This window comes from Oncorhynchus keta, unplaced genomic scaffold, assembly GCF_023373465.1.
Source record: "Oncorhynchus keta strain PuntledgeMale-10-30-2019 unplaced genomic scaffold, Oket_V2 Un_contig_7609_pilon_pilon, whole genome shotgun sequence".
NCBI classification, from domain to species: domain Eukaryota; kingdom Metazoa; phylum Chordata; class Actinopteri; order Salmoniformes; family Salmonidae; genus Oncorhynchus; species Oncorhynchus keta.
Genome location: NW_026289563.1, coordinates 90,001 through 106,809, shown reverse-complemented (window position 1 = coordinate 106,809; position 16,809 = coordinate 90,001). Strand labels below are relative to the sequence as shown.

General features: G+C 43.4%; 2 protein-coding genes across 3 annotated transcripts in view; both read left to right on the top strand.

Moving 5' to 3' along the window:
• Positions 1-383: 383 nt before the first annotated feature.
• Positions 384-7,919, top strand: LOC118381828 (T-cell activation inhibitor, mitochondrial). 2 transcript variants are annotated; one of them, XM_052511851.1, is made up of 11 exons: positions 384-546; positions 1,021-1,122; positions 1,493-1,625; positions 1,993-2,143; positions 2,385-2,649; positions 2,930-3,052; positions 3,449-3,546; positions 3,712-3,803; positions 3,910-4,142; positions 5,481-5,612; positions 5,740-7,919. In XM_052511851.1, the coding sequence occupies exons 2-11, from the start codon at positions 1,088-1,090 to the stop codon at positions 5,963-5,965; spliced, it is 1,488 nt and encodes a 495-aa protein (XP_052367811.1). In that variant the 5' UTR covers positions 384-546; positions 1,021-1,087; the 3' UTR covers positions 5,966-7,919. The 2 variants fall into 2 exon arrangements, with proteins under 2 accessions (XP_052367811.1, XP_052367812.1); XM_052511852.1 differs by lacking the exon at positions 384-546 and adding an exon at positions 587-668.
• A 4,989-nt stretch (positions 7,920-12,908) lies between these two features.
• LOC127926458 (E3 ubiquitin-protein ligase TRIM71-like) overlaps positions 12,909-16,809 on the top strand; it is a 30,347-nt gene continuing 26,446 nt past the window's right edge. Inside the window, 1 exon segment of the mRNA XM_052511850.1 lies at positions 12,909-14,457. Within this exon segment, the coding sequence (XP_052367810.1) occupies positions 13,729-14,457 (729 nt within the window). The 5' untranslated portion in view covers positions 12,909-13,728.

Here is a 16,809-nt window from a genome sequence, read left to right as displayed (position 1 = left end):
CAAGCAATATGTTGTTAGGACTTAGTGGTCTGAGTGGGAAGGGGAAAACCTGAAAACTATCTGTTATTGGCAGAGGTTTGGAACTGTCTTTGTTATTGGTCTATTAACTAATTTACCACCTGAAGATGTCACCATGGAGCCGAAACTTCACCCAGGCAAAACCTGCTGATTATAGAAGGTCCTGTGGAGATTGTATTTTCAACCAGCAACAATCAGGAAATAACACTGATCACATTTTATCACTCTTTTACGGTGTTAGTTTCATCTGCTGTTGTTGTACAATATCATACAAAATACAGAAAAAAATGAATTTGGACTGCGTTTAGAAGAGAAGAGGTGCAATGATCAGCGAGCTAATAATTGTAGCTTTCTAACCAGCAGAGGTCATTAAACGTCCATATCAGAGCTATCGATGCTTTAGTATAGTAGTGCGATTGCTTTTGTCTGTCTGATTGCTGTGCATGGACCACTGGCTGACGTTGGACTCAAAATCTATGTAAAAAATTCCCTGCCATACTACAAATTCAGCAATGCAGTCTTTAGAAGGTAATCTGTATTCGTTCATTTTGATAAATTCTGAGCCAAACACTTATCGACATGTGGCTGGTACAGTCTGAATGTGGTTGCTTATTTTCAGCTGACAGGTAGCTTGCAAGGAAGCTAGCTAGGTGGGTAAACTAGCTGAACCTGTTTGTTGTTGTGATTATCTGTTAGTTATAACAAGTCATGCAATGTATTGCTCAGTTTTGTGCTGGAATAAACTGAAAGAACTTGCAAGCCAGACGATTTGATAGCGTTGTTGTTTTGGAGTGTTCTCCAATGTGTCCCCTTGGCCTTGCCTTAGGCTAGTCCTGTGAATGCCAACGATACTGTAAATAAGACCTATTTTGAGTTTGCACCCACACCAAGGCTTAGCTGGCTAGCTACTGCTGTAGTATAAATGCTACAACAATCTTTATTAAGATTTGTCAGTTTGGACCAGTCAGTCAGCTCATAATCTGTAACCTATTTTGTCAACAGGAGAGAATCAACACCTGTGGATGTCACAAGTCATTGATTTGGTGTCCAGCTAGAGCTAGCTACAGCTATGTCTGTGGCCTCTCTCCTGCGAAGTGCCATGAGGTAAATAACCCACTATAGTACTTACATTATCATACTTACATCATCACCTGCACTCAGAATGGATTTTGTGAAAAGGACCACTGTTGTTAGTGATGTAATGCATAGTTTCCAAAACTTGGTCCTGGGCCCCCCCTGGGTGCATGTTTTGGTTTTTGCCCAGGCACTAAATAGCTGATTCAAATAACCAACTCATCATCAAGATTGTACCATTTTAATCAGCTGTGTGGTGCCTGGGCAGAAAGCAAAAGGTGCACTGGGGGGGCTGAGTTTGGGAGACCCTGATGTAATGCACAGCAGGCTCCCTTTGGACTTCATAGTGATCATAGTGACAACCCTTTATCCTCCCTCTCTGGTCCATGTTGTTTTTCAGAGTGGGGAACAGACGTGTCACAGCACATTTGGTCCATCAGAGAGCTCTTTCAGGGGCAGATGCTATCAATGCACTGAGACCTTTCTACTTTGCAGTGCACCCAGACTTCTTTGGCCAGCATCCCAGGGAAAGGGTGAATGATTATGTCCTGTCGTAGGCCAAAAGAGCAATAATGTCCATGTATCATAGAATTATGTCGTAGGGCAATTCCACGGCAATTTCCTTTCAACATTTGACAAAAACACATTTACTTGAAAACAGTGTAGATGCAGCATAAACCGTCACTCTGTTACCAAACTTTGTATTATTCAAGTAAATGTGTTTTTGTAAAATTTTCAGTGGTATTTGTTAAAAGTAGTCCTTGTGCATAGAGTTGTATGGTTTGTTTAACTTTGTATTCATTGTTTTTCGTTTAACATTTTAAAGTGAAAAATATGAGCCTCATCATTCTGTTATCGTGGAATTGCCAATCAAAACGTCCTTTGTGTAATTCTCTTCAGGAAGTGAATGAAAATTCCCTCAAGAGACTCAATGGTTATTTGGAAAACCTTCAGAAACCGGGGACCCGCTCAGTCCAACCAACAAAGCTCACCTTTTATGTCAGGGAAATAAAGGAGAAGGAAGACATTCAGGAGGATGTCCTTCCTCCTGGTAATGTCCTTTTTATCCTGCTTAAAATGTAGACTATACAGTATTGGTGTTTCTTGATAATTTGTTTTTTTCATACCGTTTCCTCTGAGAGAGTGAGTATTATGCATGGATGCATTCCAAATGACACCCTATGTACCCTGGCTAAACGTAGTGCACTATATAGAGAACATGCTGCCATTTGCAATTTAGATATTTTTTTGTGACTGACTATGTTTGTAATACATTTGACCACATTTCCCAGGGTTCCGTTCGGTCAGCTTCACTCTGCAGACCAAGGATGTCCTGACCACTGTAATGGATGTGCTGAAGTCCTGCAGTCTGTCCACAGAGCACATGAAGGGACTGAAGGCCAGCTCAGAGTCACCCAAGAGCCAGCAGCCAGTGGCTGGGCATGGGAACCTTTTCTACAGGCCCATCAAATGGGACAAAAGCTACTACAGCTTCACTGGCTTCAGAGACCCAGAGCAGGAGCTGAAGCAGGCTAAGAAAGTAGAGCCCACACTAAGGTACTGTATAATGACTACCTAGCCAACGGTAACTTCTTATGTATGTAGAATGACATAGACATTAGCATTGCTTTAGCTTGATCACTTTTTAACTGTCAACTCAAATTCACAGATGCATTCCGAAGACGGGTTTAAATAGAAACAAATGATCTTGCTGTCTTTGTCACTGCCTGTGTACTTGAGTTCCTCTGGTTGGCTCATTCCACTCACGCCTTGAGAGAAGTGACATGCTCTACAAACGAGCCATTGGTCTGTCTGAAGAGTTGTCTCTCTGCTGCAGCTTGTGGCTGAGAAACCATGAGAAGGAGGCTACGAAGAAGCAGAACGCCAGTGTCCCTCGACGGGAGGAGCTGAAGAGACTCAAGAAGGAATTGTGTCAGAAATTTGCCTTGGAAGATATTAGGTAATCATCAACACTCTGAACAACAGCTGTTCCATTCTAATAGAAGAAGAAAACATTGGTGAGTTTCATTAAGTGCACCAACTCCCATGCAGATAGAAAATGGTGCAGAGATGCACAAATCAAAATGTCACATGCGCCGAATACAACATGACTGATGCACAGTGCTGGTCCTATGAAGTAAAGTGCATAGACCCTTCAGCTTCATAGGGTGCATGTTTGAGTGAGTTACTGTTTGACTGGGTTCTACTGGCCTGCGGTACAACAGAAGGTGGTCAATGTCTTTCCAAAGTAACGTATTATCAATGTTCTGGAGCCTCCTGTTGTTACATCATGACTGGGGATCTCTGCTCTCACTTGAACACCTGATCTGAGGACAATACCTCCTCCCTCCTGCAGGTGGCAGCGCTCCTGGGGAGTGACTCACAGATGCTGTCAGCTCCAGAGTCTGAGCCGTCTCTCCCAGCAGAACCCTGAGGCTGTGCTCAACCTGCGAGGTATACACACCTGGAAGAGAGTCAATAAGGGTCTTTGTCTTAAGAGTGGGCTTGAATTGTTCTATTCTGTTGACATTTTGAAAGATGTCCTGACTCACAGAGAATGATGAGTGAATTAAAATGATGTATGGTAAATTACTTAATGCATTCCTTATTTTCTTTTAGGACACACTATAATATTCACTGACCAATCAGGGATGAATGCCTCAGGTCATGTGATGCTGGGAACAATGGATGTTCATCACCAATGGACAAAAGTATGGCACATGTTACATTTCAGCTGGAAAAGTTACCAGTCTTTTTTATTCTCCTGTTGTTCATGTTCCGTGTTTGTCTGTGTGTGCGTGTGTACATGTGTCCTAGCTGTTTGTGAGTCTCCCCAGCTACCGTACCCTGCTCCAGCAGACAGAGTGGCTGAAGGAGAGGATCAGCCATGTGTTGGGAGGTATTCAGGTAATTAACGTAGAGAGACTGGGACCTGTACAGCCTATAGAGGAACACTGCAGCATCCTCAACACCTTCCATAAGAGACTACTGGCCCGACGCCTAGCCCTGCATCCCAGGAGCCTGCAAGGTCTGGCCATGACCCTGGAGAAGTAAGAGACTCTTCCCTATCCACCCACACCACAGACCATGTACCTGACTGTCTACCAGTGGGCCAAAATACTCTGTTTATGTAGCATATTCCTGTTCAAGGGTGTGATTTTGATGCTACTGTAATACCAGTCTGTAGAGTGGGGGTCCCGAATTACACTGAGCAAAAAATATAAACCAAACATGCAATAATTTCAATGGTTTTACTGAGTTCATATCAGGAAATCAGTCAATTGAAATAAATGTATTAGGCCCTAATCTATGGATTTCACATGACTGGGCAGGGGCACAGTCATGGGTGGGCCTGGGAAGGCATAGGCCTACTCACTAGGGAGCCAGGCCCACACACTGGAGTACCAGGCCCAGCCAATCAGAATTAGTTTTTCCCTGCAAAAGGGCTTTATTACAGACAAAAATACTCCAGTTTCATCAGCTGTCCAGGTGGATGGTGCATGTGAAGATGCCGGATGTGGAGGTCCTGGGCTGGTGTGGTTACACGTGGTCTGTGGTGGTGAGGCCAGTTGGACATACTGCTAAAACGACATTAGCGGTTTATGGTAGAGAAATTAACATTAAATTATCTTGCAACACCTCTGGTGGACATTCCTGCAGACAGCATGCCAATTGCATGCTCCCTCAACTTGAGACATCTGTGCCATTGTGTTGTGACAACTGCACATTTGATTGTCCCCAGCACAAGGTGCACTTGTGTAATGATCATGCTGTTTAATCAGTTTCTTAATATGCTACACCTGTCAGGTGGATGGATTGTAAAAGAGAAATGCTCACTAACAGGGATGTAAACAAACAAATGTGTGCACAACATTTTAGAGAAATAAGCTTTTTGTTCATATGGAACATTTTCTGGAATCTTACTTCATCTCCTGAAACATGGGGCCAACACTTTGCATGTTGCTTTTACATTTTTGTTCAGTATACATTTAGCCGTGGGACGACTTTTCCTGATGGCCGGGGGGCCGGAATATAGTTATAAATCATTTGGGTCCCAAACAGAAAGAGTATTTCACAAAAGCAGAATAATTTCAAACCTTGATTAGATTGGGATAGGATCACATAAGCCTTGCTATTTATGTGTGGGAATACTTGGGAAGAGATTTCTTAATTTAAAATCACTTTGAGATTTTTTTTGTTGTGATTTTAGTATTTTATGTCCAACAACAACAATCCCCAAAACTTTTTTATTATTATTGATTTATTTTGCTCAGAACTTGGAGGGCCAAATGAAATCACCGGCGGGCTGCCTAGAGGGGACCCTGGTGTAGAGGCATGTGAGAGATTCCCCCGACCACTGATGATGTACCTGTGGTGTTTTGTCCCAGTGATCGCTCCAGCCCCAGCCTGCATGAGATGGGTCACTTCATCATCCCAGCCACCTGTGAGCCCAGCAGACTACAGACTTTCCTCCAGAGCATGGCCTGGGAGGCCCGACAACGAATCAAACACAGGAACCAGTGAGTGTCTGTCAACCTTGTCTTCCTGCCCTCCTACGTCTGTGTACGTTGTTGTATTGATTATCCCTCGGTCTGTGTGTGGCTAGGCGTGCTCTGTGTGTGACCCTGACCTGTGTGCGTCCCCCAGGCTGCAGAAGGAGGAGGAGGAGGTACTGCTCCACTGCCTGGAGGCTCTGGCCCTGAGGAATCTGTCCAAGGAGCCCAGTGTCAGACACAACCAGATGATCCCCTGCTGCAGGCGGTTGCTGGAGGAACGCTCCCCCCTCATGGAGGGCCTCCGGGTGGAGGTCTCCCACTTCTACTCTGTCATGCAGGACGGGGACTTGTGCATCCCCTGGGACTGGCAGGGCTGAGGGGACAGGGACAGGGGACAGGGGACATGCTGCAGCACGCCTGGTTGAACCAGACTCAATGCTATTCTCGCCATGTCTACCACCAAGCTACACTGCAGCTGCCACACAGAGAAACAAACCGACCGACTCTCACAAGGTCAATCACGTTATCCTTCTACTGGAGAGGCCAGATAAACAGACATACTCTTTTCACACTATTGTGCTGAACCAGGGCCCGGTTTCCCAAGAGCATCTTAAGGCTGAGTTCATAGTTAGAACCTTGGTAGGAGCATTGTTAAATCTCTGAACTGTTTTCCAAAGCCATCCTTACTAAAGTTGCACTTAAACGCTTGTTATTTACCACCTGCCTCAGATCACTCCTAGAACTGCTAGTGTTATTTTTCCCTTCCACTAAACATAGACTCAAGATGCTTCTCTGTCTCTCTGTGAGCACCGATAACTTCACAACGATGTGGACTGCAAATATACAGTGCCTTGCGAAAGTATTCGGCCCCCTTGAACTTTGAGACCTTTTGCCACATTTCAGGCTTCAAACATAAAGATATAAAACTGTATTTTTTGTGAAGAATCAACAACAAGTGGGACACAATCATGAAGTGGAACGACATTTATTGGATATTTCAAACTTTTTTAACAAAAAAAAAAAAAATTGGGCGTGCAGAATTATTCAGCCCCCTTAAGTTAATACTTTGTAGCGCCACCTTTTGCTGCGATTAGAGCTGTAAGTCGCTTGGGGTATGTCTATCAGTTTTGCACATCGAGAGACTGAAATTTTTTCCCATTCCTCCTTGCAAAACAGCTCGAGCTCAGTGAGGTTGGATGGAGAGCATTTGTGAACAGCAGTTTTCAGTTCTTTCCACAGATTCTCGATTGGATTCAGGTCTGGACTTTGACTTGGCCATTCTAACACCTGGATATGTTTATTTTTTAACCATTCCATTGTAGATTTTGCTTTATGTTTTGGATCATTGTCTTATTGGAAGACAAATCTCCGTCCCAGTCTCAGGTCTTTTGCAGACTCCATCAGGTTTTCTTCCAGAATGGTCCTGTATTTGGCTCCATCCATCTTCCCATCAATTTTAACCATCTTCCCTGTCCCTGCTGAAGAAAAGCAGGCCCAAACCATGATGCTGCCACCACCATGTTTGACAGGGGGGATGGTGTGTTCAGGGTGATTAGCTGTGTTGCTTTTACGCCAAACATAACGTTTTGCATTGTTGCCAAAAAGTTCAATTTTGGTTTCATCTGACCAGAGCACCTTCTTCCACATGTTTGGTGTGTCTCCCAGGTGGCTTGTGGCAAACTTTAAACAACACTTTTTATGGATATCTTTAAGAAATGGCTTTCTTCTTGCCACTCTTCCATAAAGGCCAGATTTGTGCAATATACGACTGATTGTTGTCCTATGGACAGAGTCTCCCACCTCAGCTGTAGATCTCTGCAGTTCATCCAGAGTGATCATGGGCCTATTGGCTGCATCTCTGATCAGTCTTCTCCTTGTATGAGCTGAAAGTTTAGAGGGACGGCCAGGTCTTGGTAGATTTGCAGTGGTCTGATACTCCTTCCATTTCAATATTATCGCTTGCACAGTGCTCCTTGGGATGTTTAAAGCTTGGGAAATCTTTTTCCGGCTTTAAACTTCTTCACAACAGTATCTCGGACCTGCCTGGTGTGTTCCTTGTTCTTCATGATGCTCTCTGCGCTTTTAACGGACCTCTGAGACTATCACAGTGCAGGTGCATTTATACGGAGACTTGATTACACACAGGTGGATTGTATTTATCATCACTAGTCATTTAGGTCAACATTGGATCATTCAGAGATCCTCACTGAACTTCTGGAGAGAGTTTGCTGCACTGAAAGTAAAGGGGCTGAATAATTTTGCACGGCCAATTTTTCAGTTTTTGATTTGTTAAAAAAGTTTGAAATATCCAATAAATGTCGTTCCACTTCATGATTGTGTCCCACTTGTTGTTGATTCTTCACAAAAAAAGAGTTTTATATCTTTATGTTTGAAGCCTGAAATGTGGCAAAAGGTCGCAAAGTTCAAGGGGGCCGAATACTTTCGCAAGGCACTGTAGAGTTGCCAATGCCTTTGCAATCGTTAGAAGCAACCAAAGGATAAAATTATGCTTAAAATGAAAACCGACATGACTGCATTCAGATAAAAATATCCTACCTACCTACAGTATAGTCTACATGGGCCTATATTTCCATTAGTTTTATTTATCTATTTGGCTACCATCTGTAATTTCTGCCTTTATATATTTCATGATGTGTCAAATCTTGATTTAGTGCATTTATTATAGGTTAAGCATTAGAGTAAGATCACAGTCGCACTAGCTGATCCGTCGTCAGTATTGTGGAATAATTATAATTTTAAGGTAAGATATTAATGAAGAAAGCTGATCCGAATTCTTTCAATCTTTGGCCATTGTAGGAAAGGTGCATCGTTAAAACACTTGTAAGCCTAAATTCCATCGCTATCGAGAAGCCAGGCCCAGTACTGTGCTGGCTTGCATACGTTCTTTTCATAATGTCCTTTCCAGCACGTTCCAGTAACTATGGTGGATAGGATGGGTAACCAGACCAGCTCAGCAGTAGTGTGAATAGGTTTGGTCTCCAACAAGAAGGCCAGTTTGTATTAACCAACAACAAGGCCAGTTTGTATTAACCAACAAGTTTGTAGAAGGCCAGTTTGTATTAACCAACAAGAAAGTTTGTATTAACCAACAAGAAGTTTGGTCAACAAGAGGCCAGTTTGATGAAGGCCAGTTTGTATTAACAACAAGAAGGCCAGTTTGTATTAACCAACAAGTTAGTTTGTATTAACCAACAAGAAGGCCAGTTTGTATTAACCAACAAGAAGGCCAGTTTGTATTAACCAACAAGAAGGCCAGTTTGTATTAACCAAGAAGGCAAGAAGGCCAGTTTGTATTAACCAACAAGAAGGCCAGTTTGTATTAACCAACAAGAAGGCCAGTTTGTATTAACAAGAAGGCAACAAGAAGGCCAGTTTGTATTAACCAACAAGAAGGCCAGTTTGTATTAACCAACAAGAAGGCCAGTTTGTATTAACAACAAGAAGGCCAGTTTGTATTAACCAACAAGAAGGCCAGTTTGTATTAACAAGAAGGCCAGTTTGTACAAGAAGGCCTAGTATCTTGAAGTCAGTCAGTGTTCAGGAAGGTGTGCGTGTGAATAAACCAACACAGAGGAATAGTATCAATATTTCCATTAGGGGTGTATGAGGGAAAACAAGATGTTTGTTAATGTAGTTCAGTGGCACTTTATATTGTTTGTTATTGTAATGAACATTTTGTGGAATAGTATTACAAGAAGGCCAGTTTGTATTAACCAACAAGAAGGCCAGTTTGAAACAAGAAGGCCAGTTTGTATTAACCAACAAGAAGGCCAGTGTATTGTAATCCAACAAGAAGCAGTTTGTTATATTGCCAGTTTGTATTGTAATGAACTGAGACGATCTACGAAGATGACTATTACACTTATTCAAAACTATTACACTTGACTTTAAACTGTACAGAAACACACTTTGCTATCACAAAAGAAGAGCTAAGAAAAGAAATGGGTCGGTATTACGAACTGTCTCATACGATGACCGTAACGGGAGACGTCATATACTGTTGCAGTGTTTAAGCTCTACACTAGATGGTGTGCTCTAAACTCAGTATGGGGTTCATTGGTTTTTGTAATGAAATATACATTTCAGAGTGAGATTTGATGTTCTGGTGTTTCTCAGAGTAGGAGTGCGGATATAGGATCAGTTTGGCCTTTTAGATCACAATAAAAAAAACATTACATGGACAGGGGAGACCTGATTCTAGATCAGATGTTTGATACATAGATCCTATGGTTAGTGGTCTACTGTAGGTTGATCTTGACTGAAATGGGCACCAGCTATTAGAAGAAGAGTTAAAGTACTGGAAGTGGATCCCACCACATTGATGCAGCTCTCGTGTGATGGAACGGTCAAATGGAATGAAGACTTCATACTGCAAGATCAAGTAATACTAACTGCATCAGTTCCCTGACTAGCTAGAATACTGTCGACAGCTGGGAACAATAATGATTCATATATGTTTGTTTTCACCTCTTGTTAACTTTAACACAACCAATACCACAGAATAAAGACCTGCTAAAAGATAGATCATTGATTTAATCTAATATCATTTAGAGATGCTAAATGACAAATGTAAAATGTGCATGACTATTGCTGGATTAACACTATTTTCAACATTCTTGTTGGTTTGCCATTGTCCTTCATAAAGTGTGTTGTAACTTGTTGCAGAGCTGACTGACTCCATCCCTAATCAGCTCTGTGCTGAACGGTTGTCAAAAGCCCATTTGATCCAAACACACCCATTCATAAACTCTACATGAACATGTGGATGTCTCTCTCACTCTCCCAGAGTGATAAATGTGTGTTGAATCAGACGATATGAAGTCCCTTCCTCCTCTGTATACTGAGCCAGAACTATATAGATAGATAATGTGTTTATTTAAATCAGTGGTCAGAACAGCCTCTTCAAAGAAACAACAGATCATAGATCCACTATCACCTGTCTGCCTGTCGGTCTGACTGTCCAGCTCCTAGATTCAGGGCCCGTAAAAAGTAGTGCACAAGGAAATAGGGTGTCATTTGGGATGGACCCTGAGGCAGGGTGGGATGGATATTAGCAGAGTAATTCTTAGCTTTTTAGGAGACATTAATAGACAGGGAGAGTGTTGTGTCCTGCCTAGCATGGGGTTGGACTTCTAGCAGCGCTGGTGTTAGTCATCCTGCCTCTTCATTGTGCAGGATATGGGTTTGGTTGGTTTATGGCAAGCTGATCCTGATCGGCCACTTCCTCCTAGTTAGAGAGGAACCCCTCTGAGTTTGAGTGTTGCCATTAAAGCCATAGAGGTCATGATGCTAAATCAGACTGTTTTGAAACAGGAAAGCCTTTAATGATTTATACCTGAGCTCCCACTGTTGTTACCATACCTCCCCTGATCTAACGTAGTCTGGGTACCAGTCTTCAGAACTAACATTCCACTCCTTCCCACTCGTCTTTGGCAAATGACAAGAGTGGCAAGGAATCGAATGTTATTACTGAACAGAGACAACAACCAGGCTAGCTCTAACGCACTGTTATTACCAAACTGCTCCTGCTCTGATGCGTTTTCACAGATCCGGGAGGGGGGCGTTCACTATCAATTACCCCATTTGATCATGACAAGAGGCGGCGACCTGACCAGCGCTTGGCCCTCTTGTGACTGTGGTAAAGGTTTTAATCAAGTGCAATAAAGTTGGCCATTATTCTGTAAAATAACAAGGGCCATCAATATCTTGAATGTCAAATGAAAAGTAATGGGAAGACAAACATGCTACCTGTCCTGTTATTTAGGTTACTGGGACAATAACTTCAATGTCCCTGGCTACTTCAAAGTAGATCATATTTCTGCTTCTGAACTGAATGTTTCTGATCACTCTACTCTCTTTCCCAGCGTCATCTCGCTTCCTTTAGTAAGCAGAAAATACATCCTGGCATTATGATCTTAACATTCAGTTCAGAAGCAGAAATACGATCTACTTTGAAGTAGCCAGGGACATTGAAGTTATTGTCCCAGCAACCTAAAGAACAGGACAGGTAGCATGTTTATCCACCCGGGACTTTTGATTTGACATTCAGATATTGATTGGGGCTTGGTAGAGTATTACTGGTGTTCATGTGATTCCCATGTTTTATGTCTCCGAGTCTTTCACAGATTTGATTTCCCAAGTGTAATATGACTCAGGGAAGGGAGACATGCATGTTAGAAGTTGACCCCGTGCCTACCCGGTGCCTAACCCGGCCATCAACACAAGTGCTGTGGAACTGTCCTCTTAGTCAAATGGTTAAGATTGGTTGGTTGGTTCCTCCCGTTGGAGACTCGGGTTCAGATCTCGGCTGGTTCGACGGACAACCAAGTTGTCTTTGGCCATTTTCAACACTGACACTTCTTGACTCTTTCTTTCCATAGTGCCCCAGTCCTAGTAGCCTCTTGGGTTTTTCCTCTGAGCAGGATTGGGCGGGGCCAGCTCCTTATCCAGGACTGGATAATGGGGTCAGAGCTCTGTCACCCAGGCTGGCATCCCACTGCTTATTTTGGACTGCCAACATGTAAAGGATAAACCTCACTGGGGTTCTCCTGTCCTGGCCACTGTCTGTGTGTGTGATATTCCTGGAGACTGAACCCAAAGCACAACATCAATGGCATGGCCTTCACAGAGGCATGCATAAGTAAGCATTTCTTGTCCGTCTGAGACAGGGTGAATGGATACGATCATGATCAGTCATTTATTTGTTCACATTCAAAGTGGGCATTAGAGTTGTTTAAATAAAACGTTAGCATTAGGCTACTTACTGCAGTTTAAATACAAATGATTGCGTTTTTCGTTGTTTTAAATACACAAGCCAGAGAGAAAGTTTGATTTAGTTTGCCTGGTACCATGGAACCAATGGAATCGTCTCAAAAGTGTCAAATGAAATTAAAGCCAGTCTATCATTTTTTCCAGGAAATTAAAATATTGAAATAGATCCCTTGTTTTTGCACAACTGCTGTTTGAGGTCTACGCCACGACATATTGCATACTATATTGTAACATTTCCAATTAAAATTTTACTGTTAAAATGGCATGAATAGGGAGACGCTTGTATGTAACTGCCCAGCCCCGCTGTCCAACAAAGTCCCCTTCCGTGTGATGAAACGGAAGTATGCTCACGGCTGTAGGATTAGAGACATTCAGGGCATTTTCGAGAAACTCACGTCCTGCAGTTAACATGGCACATAATACACATATATAGTAAAACCGTCGTTGTACCTCTTGATATGTGGTTTAGTTCAACATGCGTAAAACGCGTGCACAAGCGCAAATGAACACAATTCCATGGAACGCTTCATTGCACGGAACGAATGGATTCATTCTGCGCTGGCGGATGGTCAAGGAAAGCCAGGGGAAAACGCTGGACATTTGATCTCAAGAAAGTGCAGCCTTTTATTGAGCACAACGTATGCATCACAGAGAGCATTTCGTTCAGAGAAGGTATCATAGAGTAACAAATCATTCTTGGGAGACTGTTCAGCAACTGTTTGGCTATTTGATCTTATGCGCGCAAGTATCGAGCTAACTTATTACATCAAATGGATTCATTATTTAATTGCCTTCAACAGTCTCTGTTTGATGCGCATGGTTGGTTACATTTGAAAGAGTTGTGATGGTGGATTGGAATAATTGGGCGGACACTTACTGTTAACACGTTTGTGCGTAAATGAACAGAGGAATTGATAACGAAAACCGGCAGTGGCCCTTCTCTGTGCTTGGGGAGAATTCGGGTGGGGGACACGCAGCCGATTTCATGTTTGCCACAATATTGGTTTCTTCCCCGCAGCATTGACGTAAACAAGAACATACAACTCTGTAATATCAAGTTATAATTACTCTCAAATTTCAATACGCAAAACACGTAAAATTTGAATTATGTATGCAAATAAGGAAGACCCGAAGTTGTTTCTATTCCAAAGAGCTTTCGTTGACGTTGACTGCCATTCCAATTTCCTTCAAACGCACGTCCTTCACCGGCAGACCTATTTAATCAGTTACACATTTTATTTGGTGTCAGTGAGTGGATACCAATTTTTCACAATAGGAGCAACATTTAATAGAACCATTTAATCTAGTCTATCGTCATTGCATCTATTTACAAAGGCAACCGTAGGCTATGTCTAAATGCGGGTTTAAAGACCCCTATTCCAAAGCAGTCGTGCAAATGGCTTCATTCCCTGACTCCGACTTGACTACATGTCCCCTATGCAAACAACTGTGCTGCTCCTCTGCTCCACTCTCCTCCAACTCTTCTACCTCCTCCTCCTCGTCTCATACCTCAACTAGCTCATCTACCTCATCCTCCAGAAGGCTCCACGTCCTCCCATGCCTCCATGCCTTCTGCAGGCAGTGTCTGGAGGGCCAGCGGAACCCCGAAGACCCCTTGAAACTCCGGTGCCCGACTTGTGACCTAAAGGTTCTAATGCCCGTATCAGGAGTAGATGCCTTGCCCTCGTCAAACTTTTTATTTAGCAACATGTTGGATGCCGTGGTAAATTTGTCTGAGGAGCAAATCAACAATACTGTTAGCAGTAGGGGTAACAACTTTTCTCACAGACACAGCAGAGAGCCCCTGTGCAGCTCTTGCAACGAGGGCAATCCCGCTACCTCTCACTGCCGAGACTGCCAGGAGTACCTTTGTAACAACTGTGTATGGGCACACCAGAGGGTCCGGCTTACCAAAGACCATTTCATTGATAGACTAGTGGAGAGTCTGTTTCACCAACACCTAGGGAACCGAACCAACAACTCTAACAACACTCCTACTGCCACTCTGAGCCGGTCCTCCTTCCAGTCAAGCTACTCTCTGCTGCCTGTCTTTCAAGACAGAGAGCATGACAATGCGGTAAGTTTCTCCATCTAACAGCAGTAATGTTGTTTGATATCATTATGAGAGCCCCCATCCTCCCATATCCTCTGTCTGACCCACCACCTCTTCAAAGCCTAATGTGTGTTTGGGTGTTATTGGACACCTCTTCAAAGCCTAATGTGGATTTGGGTGTTATTGGACACCCCAAAGCCTTCAAAGCCTAATGTGGGTTTGGGTGTTATTGGACACCTCTTCAAAGCCTAATGTGGGTTTGGGTGTTATTGGACACCCCTTCAAAGCCTAATGTGGGTTTGGGTGTTATTGGACACCTCTTCAAAGCCTAATGTGGGTTTGGGTGTTATTGGACACCTCTTCAAAGCCTAATGTGGGTTTGGGTGTTATTGGACACCCCTTCAAAGCCTAATGTGGGTTTGGGTGTTATTGGACACCTCTTCAAAGCCTAATGTGGGTTTGGGTGTTATTGGACACCTCTTCAAAGCCTAATGTGGGTTTGGGTGTTATTGGACACCCCTTCAAAGCCTAATGTGGGTTTGGGTGTTATTGGACACCCTTCAAAGCCTAATGTGGGTTTGGGTGTTATTGGACACCTCTTCAAAGCCTAATGTGGGTTTGGGTGTTATTGGACACCTCTTCAAAGCCTAATGTGGGTTTGGGTGTTATTGGACACCTCTTCAAAGCCTAATGTGGGTTTGGGTGTTATTGGACACCCCTTCAAAGCCTAATGTGGGTTTGGGTGTTATTGGACACCTCTTCAAAGCCTAATGTGGGTTTGGGTGTTATTGGACACCCTTCAAAGCCTAATGTGGGTTTGGGTGTTATTGGACACCTCTTCAAAGCCTAATGTGGGTTTGGGTGTTATTGGACACCTCTTCAAAGCCTAATGTGGGTTTTGGTGTTATTGGACACCTCTTCAAAGCCTAATGTGGGTTTGGGTGTTATTGGACACCCCTTCAAAGCCTAATGTGGGTTTGGGTGTTATTGGACACCTCTTCAAAGCCTAATGTGGGTTTGGGTGTTATTGGACACCTCTTCAAAGCCTAATGTGGGTTTGGGTGTTATTGGACACCCCTTCAAAGCCTGATGTGGGTTTGGGTGTTATTGGACACCTCTTCAAAGCCTAATGTGGGTTTGGGTGTTATTGGACACCTCTTCAAAGCCTAATGTGGGTTTGGGTGTTATTGGACACCCATTCAAAGCCTAATGTGTGTTTGGGTGTTATTGGACACCCCTTCAAAGCCTACTGTGGGTTTGGGTGTTATTGGACACCCCTTCAAAGCCTAATGTGGGTTTGGGTGTTATTGGACACCCCTTCAAAGCCTAATGTGGGTTTGGGTGTTATTGGACACCTCTTCAAAGCCTAATGTGGGTTTGGGTGTTATTGGACACCTCTTCAAAGCCTAATGTGGGTTTGGGTGTTATTGGACACCCCTTCAAAGCCTAATGTGGGTTTGGGTGTTATTGGACACCCCTTCAAAGCCTAATGTGGGTTTGGGTGTTATTGGACACCCCTTCAAAGCCTAATGTGGGTTTGGGTGTTATTGGACACCTCTTCAAAGCCTAATGTGGGTTTGGGTGTTATTGGACACCCTTCTTCAACACCCATTCAAAGCCTAATGTGGGTTTGGGTGTTATTGGACACCCATTTCAAAGCCTAATGTGGGTTTGGGTGTTATTGGACACCTCTTCAAAGCCTAATGTGGGTTTGGGTGTTATTGGACACCCATTCAAAGCCTAATGTGGGTTTGGGTGTTATTGGACACCTCTTCAAAGCCTAATGTGGGTTTTGGTGTTATTGGACACCTCTTCAAAGCCTAATGTGGGTTTGGGTGTTATTGGACACGCCTTCAAAGCCCGATGTGGGTTTGGGTGTTATTGGACACCTCTTCAAAGCCTAATGTGGGTTTGGGTGTTATTGGACACCTCTTCAAAGCCTGATGTGGGTTTGGGTGTTATTGGACACCCCTTCAAAGCCTAATGTGGGTTTGTTTGGGTGTTATTGGACACCCCTTCAAAGCCTAATGTGGGTTTGGGTGTTATTGGACACCTCTTCAAAGCCTAATGTGGGTTTGGGTGTTATTGGACACCTCTTCAAAGCCTAATGTGGGTTTGGGTGTTATTGGACACCTCTTCAAAGCCTAATGTGGGTTTGGGTGTTATTGGACACCCATTCAAAGCCTAATGTGGGTTTGGGTGTTATTGGACACCTCTTCAAAGCCTAATGTGGGTTTTGGTGTTATTGGACACCTCTTCAAAGCCTAATGTGGGTTTGGGTGTTATTGGACACCCTTCAAAGCATTCTGGGTTTGGGTGTTATTGTCTCTTCAAAGCCTAATGTGGGTTTGGGTGTTATTGGACACCTCTTCAAAG